This window comes from Lipotes vexillifer, unplaced genomic scaffold (assembly GCF_000442215.2).
Source record: "Lipotes vexillifer unplaced genomic scaffold, Lipotes_vexillifer_v1.1 scaffold170, whole genome shotgun sequence".
Classification (NCBI taxonomy): Eukaryota; Metazoa; Chordata; class Mammalia; order Artiodactyla; family Lipotidae; genus Lipotes; species Lipotes vexillifer.
This window is the reverse complement of record NW_006772326.1, coordinates 214,056-224,983: the sequence shown is the minus strand read 5'-3', so window position 1 is coordinate 224,983 and position 10,928 is coordinate 214,056. Positions and strand designations below refer to the sequence as shown.

At 42.2% G+C, this 10,928-nt stretch overlaps 1 protein-coding gene across 1 annotated transcript in view; it reads left to right on the top strand.

Moving 5' to 3' along the window:
* Positions 1-7,392: 7,392 nt before the first annotated feature.
* Positions 7,393-10,928, top strand: part of CUNH12orf56 (chromosome unknown C12orf56 homolog) — a 66,190-nt gene continuing 62,654 nt past the window's right edge. Inside the window, 2 exon segments of the mRNA XM_007447393.1 lie at positions 7,393-7,665; positions 7,667-7,889. Coding sequence (XP_007447455.1) covers positions 7,393-7,665; positions 7,667-7,889 — 496 coding nt within the window.

Sequence of the window (10,928 nt, the reverse complement as noted above, 5' to 3'; positions counted from 1 at the left end):
AGAGCGCGAGGGCCAGCTAATGCTGCTGCCGCCGTCGCCGCTGAGTCAGCGCGAAGCGCGCTCCCCGCGTCGGAGCCGCGCGGACCAAAGCCAGCAGCCTCATGGAGAGTGCGGACTACGGCCCGCGAACCCGGACCGAGAGCCTACAACTCCCAGCATGCAACGTGCAGGCGACACTTCCGGGCGATGGGGCGCACGCGCTCGCCGGGGGCTCGCCAGGAGACGTGGTCGCAGGGGTCTCTGGTGCATGCTGGGGTGGGGGTTCGTAGGAATCTCTCCCGGCTGTAGAGTCCCTTGCTGTTTCTGCGCCGGGACAGAGACCCAGGGTTGGGTTTGCTTAGCACGTTCCATAAAGGCTTAGGTAGGTAGTTGGCAGGTTAGAGTATGGAGCCCCGGAGAGCCTCACCACGTGGTCCAAACCACGTGTGAGTCAGTTATTCTCTTTTGTGGTCCCACGTGTTCCCCCGCGTGAGGATCCTCCGAGGAGCGCTGAAAATTTTTTATTTTCTTTTTAAACGTACCAGTATTTTTGTCATTCGTGAAAAGAAGGAGCGCTTTCTTAGGAAGTCCTATTCGTAGGTTCCTTCTATGATACTGTTACTTCGTTTATTCATTCACCGACTAGTTTATTAATACTGAGTAGAGGTAGGCACAAGCTGCGTAGATTTGGATCACAGGTCGCCCCACTCTCGTCACCTACCACCCCGCTCACTAGTTGTTAACCTCAGTTTCAGGCGCGTTACATAATCTATCTGTACTTAAGTTTACTCATCAGTGAAACGGTGGATGATAATCATATTGACCTCAAAGTGTTGTTGGCAGGATTAAATTAATACATGTGTTTGGCATACAATAAGTGCTCGTTATTTAGGTTTCATTGTTGATTGTTAAGTATGTACTGAATACAGACTAGGTTGCCCTCACTGGAACTACAGTGAAAAACAAAACTTGGGAGAGGGGAGTGGAAGGAAAGTAGAATAAAATTAATGTAACCATTTAACAGCTACATTTATTTAGTGACCGGCCATGTGCGAGACACTGCACCAGGCATTTCATATATAAAGTATCTTGAATCACTTTTGCATCACGCTTGTAATTTACTCGTTTAAAATGTCAGGCTGTGGGCTTCCCTGGTGGCGCAGTGGTTGAGAGTCCTTCTGCTGATGCAGGGAACACGGGTTCGTGCCCCGGTCCGGGAAGATCCCACATGCCGCGGAGCGGCTGGGCCCGTGAGCCATGGCCGCTGAGCCTGTGCGTCCGGAGCCTGTGCTCCGCAACGGGAGAGGCTACGACAGTGATAGGCCCACGTACAAAAAAAATGTCAGGCTATGATTCCTGTGTTATTACAGTGTATCCCCAGCGTCTAGTACCATGCCAGCCTGTAGTTACAACTCAATAAGTGAACAATATGGAGGCCTAATGCTAATCGTGGTCTAAGTGGCTCCAAAGTCTGTCATATGTTCAGTGTATTCCACTGTATCATCCTAAAGAACCTCAAAATACAGTCTATTGTATTGTTACCATCTATATTTGCCTTTTTCATTTGTAAATTCATTTTGTGGATACTTCATATGGGGAAGTTTATCTACAGCTTATCTAGTATCTATAGCTTATCTACAGTTTATCTAATAACACTGGCCCTTTATGGTAGTTCAAATACCTAGGATTGTAAAAACCTCTGAATTTTGTAAATTCATGTTATTTTGTAACAAATAAGGAAACTACTTGGAATCTACCTGAAGAGGATCTGAGAGGGATATTAAATTTGACCATTCCGTATTCTGGTTCCCCCATCCATAAGGGGATGGACAGTTTCCCATCTCAGACTAACATAAAATGCCAGTTATCAAAATGTTGACAAACAGCTGTGATTATTTTAACTTAAAGCATGTGTGCTTGCACATGGCAATGCTTGTATGTACGAATTGGCAACATTTTGGAGCATTTATTATGTGCCAGAAACACTCCTGAATGTTCAGATGTTAATCCTCACAACAAGGTACTATTATTACGTCCATTTTATAGATGAGGAAACAGCAGTGCATAAAAGTTAAGTAGCAGAACTGGGATTCAAACGCACATAGTCGGACCCTAGAGTCTGTGCTTCTAACCCCTGTCTCTCAAGTGAAGGTCCACTAAACGGTGATGACGCTGTAGAACTATTGTGCTAAGTCAATTTTTCTTCCTATAAATATGGTGAGGCACCTCTCTTATAAAAATAAAACATTGTTCCTGTCCCATATTTCCCTTTTTTTTCAATTGCCAGAGTACTTGAAAGAATTAGGGTAGATAACATTTATATATTTCATTATGGTTTACAATACGTCTCCATATAACTTTTCTAATTTGTTCCTCTTAACCTTGTAGGGATGGAGCAGATATCATGATCATGATCATCATTTTTAATTTACAGAAAAGGAAACAGGGGCTTCCTTGGTGGCGCAGTGGTTAAGAATCCGCCTGCCAATGCAGGGGACATGGGTTCGAGCCCTGGTCTCGGAAAATCTCACATGCCGCAGAGCAACTAAGCCCGTGCGCCACAACTACTGAGCCTGTGCTCTAGAGCCAATGAGCCACAACTACTGAGCCCGCGTGCCACAACTACTGAAGCCCGTGCACCTAGAGCCCATGCTGTGCAACAAGAAAAGCCACCCGAATGAAAAGCACGCGCACCACAACAGAGTAGCCCCCACTCACCGCAACTAGAGAAAGCCCACGCGCAGCAACAAAGACCCAATGCAGCCAAAATAAATAAATTAATAAATAATTAATTAAAAAAGAAAACAGGTGGATCTATTTTAAGTAACTTATCCTAAGCCACATAGCTAGTAAATGGTGGACTAGAACCCTAGATTCTTGATTCTAGATTTCCTGTCTTCAGGACACCATATATGTTGTCTACACTTAATCTTCCAGTCTCTCACTTATTGTAATCTGTTTTCTGTTCCCAAATCACTCTACTAAAACTCTTACAAATGATCCAACCCTGTGACCATTTTTATTAATTTATTTCAACTTTTCTGTTGACTATTTCCTTCCTCCTTGAAATTCCTCTCTTGACTCTGACCCTGTGTTATCCTCAAAATTCTTTTATTTTTTTTGATGACTACTCTGTCTTCACTGCACTCCTACTGTTGTTCTCTTTACCATGTCTTCCCCAAGGCTGCCTTCTTAGCCATCTGGCTTTCTGTTTTCTGCACTTGCTCTCAGTAATTATTTCCATGGCTTCAACACTCATTTCTATGAAGATGATCTCCCATTCTCTACTTCTGGTTCTAAGATTCTGTACTCCTAACTTGTGTTACACATCTCACCAGCATGTCAACTCTTAACATGTCCAGAACCAAAGTCGTGATCTTACCCACAAAATACATCTCCCTCCTGATGTGGCTATTTCTGCCAATGCATTCAACTCCTCAACATAAGTCAGCGCTCTTAGGGTCAGTTTGTTGCTTTCATGTTCAGTGGTCCAGTTCAATTTCAGCATAGTGCTGTCACATCTATCTTTTCTGTTCCTTTCCTTATTTCCTCTACCTTACATTAGGCTTTCAAAGCTTCTCTCATGGACTTACTGAAGGAAACTTATCCATTACTTGAAAGTTATCTTTAGGTTGTGAGACTGCAGGTGATTTTTGTTATCTTCCTTGTACCTTTTTGGATTTAAAAAATTCACAGTGAACATGTAGTCCATTCATTAAAAAAAAAATTAAAAAACTGCCTATAATAAAAGGAAAAAAAGAAACAGTTTCATTCACTCTTTGAGAATTTATTGAATGCTGCCTCCCTCAAGAAGTGTCTCCACATTTCCATAACCAGGCTTGTTTGATCATTTCTTTGATATTGTGCTTTTTTTCATACCTCTCACGTCATGAATATATTTTAATATGTTTTTGTTTTGTATTAAATTTGTGTGGTTGTCTTACTCACCTATTAGTCAGTTCTTGAAGACTGAAAATAAGTTTTATCCTGATTCTATTTATGGGTAATAATTTCTCTGTAAATATCTGTGAAATGTATTGAATTGAACCCAAATAATATAATATGAGCTGATAACCACTGAGTTCTGTGTCAGATTCTCTTATTTGTCTCAAAGCTTATTAAGCCTAGTGTCATTGTCACCAAAAGCTCATTCATGATGGGTTTCCTGGCCGAGAAAGAAGTCAGGAAAATAGGTCAGGTGAGCTGTCTTTATTGGGTTCTAGTCCAATCATTGGTTTCTTTTAGAGTAAGTGGGTGTGGAGCAGGAAGCCTGAGGCAGAACAGAGCACTGGGGCATTATTTAGTAAAAAAAAAAGTTGTTTGTTTTAATCCAAAGCATTTGCATGTTCCCTTCAACTTTATCATAATGATACCTCCTCTTCTCTATATGTCAGTTGACTGCTAATGTTGTAGATATTTAAATGGTCAGTATCCATTAATACTAAGTAGAAATACCAAGGGATTCCTAATTCAGACACCTTTAAAAGTGCAGGTTCTATTTACCTACTACAGGCTTCAAGTATCTCTCTATACATACTGTCTTTAGTTTCACGCTGGGAGATGGGAACACTTGGGATCCCTAGACCCACTGAAGGGTACTTCTAGTTTAAAATCCTTACAGGATTCTTATGACCTATGGCCCACTGCTCATTTCTCCACCAAAAATGCAACTAAAAAAAAAAAAGATAAAAATGCCATTCTTTTGTTTGTACATTTGTGCATGTAGATTAGATTTTGTCTTGAGCCTTAATCTAAAGTTTAAAAAGTTAGGCTAGCACCCAACAAGGAAGAGTTTAATATTACTACTTTGTATATGGGGAAATAAATGACCATATATGTACCAGGAAATCACATACTTGTTCAATTTATTTTTAAAACACTTACACATTGTCGTTCTGTTCTACGTACCTGTTCTAAGTACTTAGAAACATTGCTAATCCTCATAATAACTCTATGGGGTTGGTACTATTACCCCATTTCACAGATCAGGAAACTGGGGCACTGAGCAATTAAGGTAAGTTGTCCAGGAACTCCCTGGCAGTCCAGAGGTTAAGACTCCGTACTCTCCCTGCCAAGGGCCCAGGTTTGATCCCTCGTTGGGGAACTAGGATCCTGCATGCCATGCAGTGTGGCCAAATAAATAAATAAATAAATAAAGTTGTACAAGGTAATTTTTTAAACTACTGAGTGAGACCTGGAATTTGAACCAGGTCATCTGGCTCTGCAGACCTATGCTCAACACTACTGTCCTTTCATCCTTAGACCTAAGGCTATTCCGTTCTTCTGGTTAAGGAGAGTGCCTTTGGGTATTAGTTCCAGGTAAGTAATGTTCCATTCCTTTTGATAGTTTTATCAAGAAACATCTCTTAAGTGCTTGATTGCACAGGATCTGTACCAAATGCTTCCTGAGTTTGGATGGATTTAGAAGATAAGGAGTAAATGCTTATGTAGGGTGTATTTATGTTAACTATCCTCATAAAGCTTACCAAAAGATAAGGGAATATGGATACTTTGCATGTCTGTAGTGCTTTCAGAACTCATAAGTCATTGCCTTTGCTCCTCACATCAGCTCTTTGGTTAGCAGGGCATAAATTAGTACTAGTTTCATTTTACGAATGGTCAAATGAGGCTCAAAAAGGTGAAGGGACTTTCCAAAAATCTCAGATACTGAGCAACAGGATTAGTGCTCTAATCCAGTTCTCCTGACTCCAAATCCAGGGATCTTTCTCCTATATTAAACCCCTTTCCTGTGATCCGAACTTTGCTGTTACACTGGCAACAGTATAGAACAACAAGTGCCTGGAAACCAAGATACTGCCTTCTCTGCGTGCCACAAAGTTAAAAATTTAACTGAGCTCACCTTAACCACCAGACCCTTTGTTAAATTCCCTTCTTCATGTGCAACATTTGTTAAGCCTAGTACCCTTATCACCAAAAGCTCATTTATGATGGGATTCCTGACAGAGCAGATATGCTGTCTTTTCCGGTCCTGATCCAGTAATTCTGTTTCTTAGTCCCAGGAAGTGGGTATGGAACAGGGAGCCCAAGAGACACGAAATAGCAGTCTGGACTGATGCCTTTCCCCACTTTCCTCACATTCCACCTCTGCAGTAGCCATTTACTTCTCAACCACTCTTGTGAGGTGTGGCTATTTGGCAAAGCTGAAGGGCCTTTGCCTTCTGTTGGTTTGAGGCAACAAATTCTAGAATGGGTTACATAGCGAATAGTCTTTATTTCCGAGGAAATAGCCATGCCTCTGGGGCTCTAGGTATGAAGTTATGAAGAGTCAGATGTATGATCAGATTCTAAGAAAACTTTAAATGCTAGGTCATTTAAAATTTTGTCAGCAGGTGGCTCTTCTCTCCTTATTCACCAAATACATTCTTGCCAAAAAAAGAAATATTGTTTCTACTTCTTTGCTGCTATTGAGTTCCTCAGACTTCTTTAGTCACATCCAAACATTTCTCCTCAGTTCCCTTTTGCAGCGATTTGTTTACAATGTTTATGCATTTTTATTTATACTCTCCACAAAGGATTTGAAATTGCTTACAACATACAGTATGCCATAGTAAAATATGAGGAAAAGGAGAATATAAAATGCAATAAAGAATATGTAATTCGATTCTGGGTTGCAGGTAGCTGGAGCAAATCAAACAAAATATAAATATATGGTTTGCATTACCAGGTCTCTGGGTGAGTGAGCAGGAAGAGAGAATGACTTTTCTAGGATTTGAAATTAAAATGAAAGTTCTCACCTAGAGTTATTGGAGGCAAGTTTCTGTTGCTGTGTCCTTCTCATCTCTCTAACCTAATTTATAATAAGTTTTTCATGGTCTGTAAAAACTAAGCAGTACTTTTACTACCCTGCAGTCTCAAGGCTGCATGATCAGCATTTCTCAACCTCTAAGCTTCAATTTTTTCAAGATGCAGGCTTCACCCATTCATTCATCCTACACAGATTGAGCTTCGACTGGCTACAGGGCGTTGTCCTGGGCACTGGGAACAGAAACATATCCATTACGTAGGCTTGGGTGTGCTCAAAACAATTTATAAGATTTTCTTCTGTCTGATTTTATGTAGTTGGAGAAAGAAAAGCTACGTTTCTACTCATAAAAATTAGAGAGCTATGCCAGGCAGTGTTATAATCGAATGCTAAACCTGTGTGATTGATCTTAATAGGGCTCTAGGATTGTTCTATTGAAAAATAAATCGGTAAATTACATGTCATTCAAGTTTCTAATAGAAAACCTGACTAAAACCGAGGCTTCCACACAGTTTTTAAGAAATGGCTTGGTCTGCAACAGCTGGAGTAGGCGAGGGTAGGGGGCCGGGGTGAGAGGAGGGCCCAGGATGCTTGCCAGCAAGGAACCTGGGGGACCGGCGTCGCGGCCGGCCCGGGGGGGGGGGGGGGTGATGCTCCAAGGAGCCGGACCCAGGATTTGGTCTCCGAATCGCGGGGCCCGGCCCCCAGCGCCCGAGGGTGGCAGCGGCTTTGTGGCGCGCGTGGGTTCTACCGCGGGCGGCGCGGAGGCGGGGCTGCGCGGAGGCGTCCACCACTCTCATCCCTCGGCCCTGCAGCGGGCGCCCCGCATGGCCAGCCCCGCGCGGGCCGCCAGCCCCGCGCGGGCCGCTTTCCCCGCGCGTAAGAAGAGCCGCCTGGACGCGTTCCTGCGAAGGCATCTGCCGGCCCGAGGTCTACGACGCCATCCGCGCCTACGAGCCGTGCATCGTGGTATCCGACACGGGGAAACACACCTTAAAGTACGTGCTGCTCAGTGGCCGGCTCATCTACCTGACCGAGAACCCGCTCCAGTCCATCCGGCGAGTCGTGGCGCTCCGGAACATCGCGGCCATTGACCTGGTGAGGCGCGCGGGCGGGCTCGCGAGAACCCCCCTTCTTGGGGGGTTCTGTATGCACTCCAAATAAAGATGCTTTTACCGTTCTCATCTTGTGTACCGGTCATCCCCTGTCCCCTCAAATACAGATTTGGAGAACATAGCCCCCTATCAGAAGTACGCTTTGAGGTCATTCTTAAGTTCATTAAGCACCTAGCCTTGCCAAGCACTGTCTAGACACTGAGGATGCAAAAATGAAATAGGGCGCCTTCCCAGAAGCTGCTGTGGGAGAGACAGAAAGCCAACACCAGGACAAATAAATGCCATGTGATAAATGCTATTATGCCTTGTTTATTTTTTTTATTTTTAGGGCTTGGAGCGTGTTAGGTGCTCAATATGAGTTAAGTGAATAAATGAATTAGTGAATGAATGCATGCATGCATTAATGAGATGCACATGGGACGCCTGGCAATCTCAGGCGGATTATTCATCCAAACGGGGCTCAGGCCATGCTGGGAAAACTTCCTGGAAGGAGTGTCATAAGAGCGGAGACTTGAAGGAGATACAATCTGTCCCAGTTTTTAGTGTGCTGCTACTGTATACCTTTCGTCCAGGAATAGATTTACCTTATAAACCAGCAACAGCTTGAAGCAGTCTCTCTCCAATTACTGTTTTTCCCCCTTGGCTCCCTTTGTCTGAGCTGCTCTTCAGGTGTGTTCTTCCTTTTTCCACTGGGGACAGGTGTCTAGCCTCGTTTTTCTTTCCTTTGTCCTAGTCTCTGTGTCCCTCAAGGGAGAGGTTGGCGAGACTCTTGATAGAGCTGTTTATTTATTTATTTTTTTTTTATTTATTTATTTTTGCAGTACGCGGGCCTCTCACTGCTGTGGCCTCTCCCGTTGCGGAGCACAGGCTCCGGACGCGCAGGCTCAGCGGCCATGGCTCACGGGCCCAGCCGCTCAGCGGCATGTGGGGTCTTCCCGGACCGGGTCACGAACCCGTGTCCCCTGCATCGGCAGGCAAACTCTCAACCACTGCGCCACCAGGGAAGCCCTGATAGAGCTGTTTTGCCAAGAAAATCATAGCTTGTTTGGAACATGTCTGTAAGAAAATAATAAAATTAAATGAAAAAAGTAGGGCTTCTGTTGCATTCTCTTGAACTAAAATTTTTAAAAAATTAAATTTCTGACCAAATGTTTTAGAAAACATTAAACACTCAACTTCTTCTAGGGTCTGCAGTGTAAACATGTATTCTTTTAACAGAAAATAGTGATTTTAGGATATTGTTACTCTCCCCCAAAAGAGACAGTATACATATTTCAGTAGTTGTTATATATATTTCTTTTTAAGCTGTCAGAATCTGAAAAGTACAGTAAAACTCCCTAGGCCTCCCAAGCCAAGAATATTACAAAAAGGCATACCAATTTATTTATTTATATGAAATACTACATATTTCAGTAGTTGTTATATATATTTCTTTTTAAGCTGTCAGAATCTGCAAAGTACAGTAAAGCTCCCTAGGCCTCCCAAGCCAAGAATATTACAAAAAGGCATACCAATTTATTTAGTTTACAAGGTAAACTCTGTACTCGATGTACAGAGTTTACCTTTCAGGCATATAGAAGAATGTGTAATGTCTATAAAGGTGCCGAACAAATCTAAGATTTCAGCATTGTTGATAGATTTAATGTCCATCTTACACAATATAGTTTAACTTTGTTTAAAGTTGTGGTAGGCAGAATAATGGCTCCCAAAAGATATATCCAGAACCTGTCCATATTTTACGTTACATGGCAAAGGGGAATTACAGTTGCAGAGAGAATTAAGGTTGCTAGCTAATAAGCTGACCTTAAAATAGGGAGATTATCTTGGATTATCTGCATAGGGCGAATGTAATCACAAAATCCTTAAAAGTGGAAAAGGGAGGCAGAAGGAGAGTCAGCAGCCGAGTGATGCATCATAAGAAAGACTGCTGGTATTGAAGTTGGAAGGGGGCCACGAGCCAAGGAATGTGCGCAGCCTCTAAAAGCTGGAAAAGGCACAGAAGCAGGTTTTTCCCTAGAGCCTCCAGAAAGAATGCAGTCTTGCTGATACCTTGGTTTTAGACCAGTGAGACCCATATCAGACTTCTGACCCCGGAACTGTAAGAAAATAAGTTTGCGTTGTTTAATACCACAAGTTTATGGTAATGTGTTACAACAGCAATGGGAATTCAATAAAGAAGTGTTTTCTCTTATGTTGTTTTAAAATGGGTAATTGTTAAAATGTATTGTTTCAGCGAGAAATAAGTATAATCACGCCAAGCACAAATGCCTTAATCTCTTTTTCTGGGTTTTTATTATAGTTATTGTTACATTTCAGTGGCTTGTACTAAGCTCCATAGGGTGTGTGAAAAATGGGTGTCCCCAAATTGCTTTATCTAGTGTCAATTAATAACCAGTTAATAACACTATGTCTGTCCTTGGTATCACATAGAGAATTTTGCTGATTTCTATGTTATGTCATATATAGTTGTCCTGTTACCTATTACATTGGATTATATTATCTTAGTGCCAGGCAGCTTTGTTTTTTAGAACTGGTTCCTCCTTTCTTGAAAGATAAACTGTTTAATCTCCTTTTCTACTAGGGTGCTGTCCTCTTTCTAAGGCTACCTCTTTAGACATACTTTTCCATTCTCAAAGGTCTTCTCATTTTACTGTGCAAGTTTGTCTCTTGTTATTTAACTTTCAGTTGGCTCAGGTTCCCACTTGGCCTTTGTTTTTACTGTCCTGTCAATAAAGCCCCGAAGCAAACCAGTCCTTTATGCCTCTGGGCCCCTACCCTTCTTGTTCCACATTTGGCCAGATTTCTCCACGTAGTTCATGTCTCATATTCCAGCTACACTTAGGATAAAATTTGCAAATATACAGATAAAATTCTGTTCTCTCCCCTAAGGAAAAAAAATTGAAAGAACAGCAACAAAACGTTAGACCCAGAGTATAGAAGTGAGATTTCTGTTCTAGCAAAGACAAGCTCCATGTGCACTTGGAGGTCTCAGTAGGTGACTTGTTTTTGTTTTTTCAAAACAAATTAATGTCAGTTTTATTTAAATTTTTTTTTTTTTTTTTTTTTTTTTT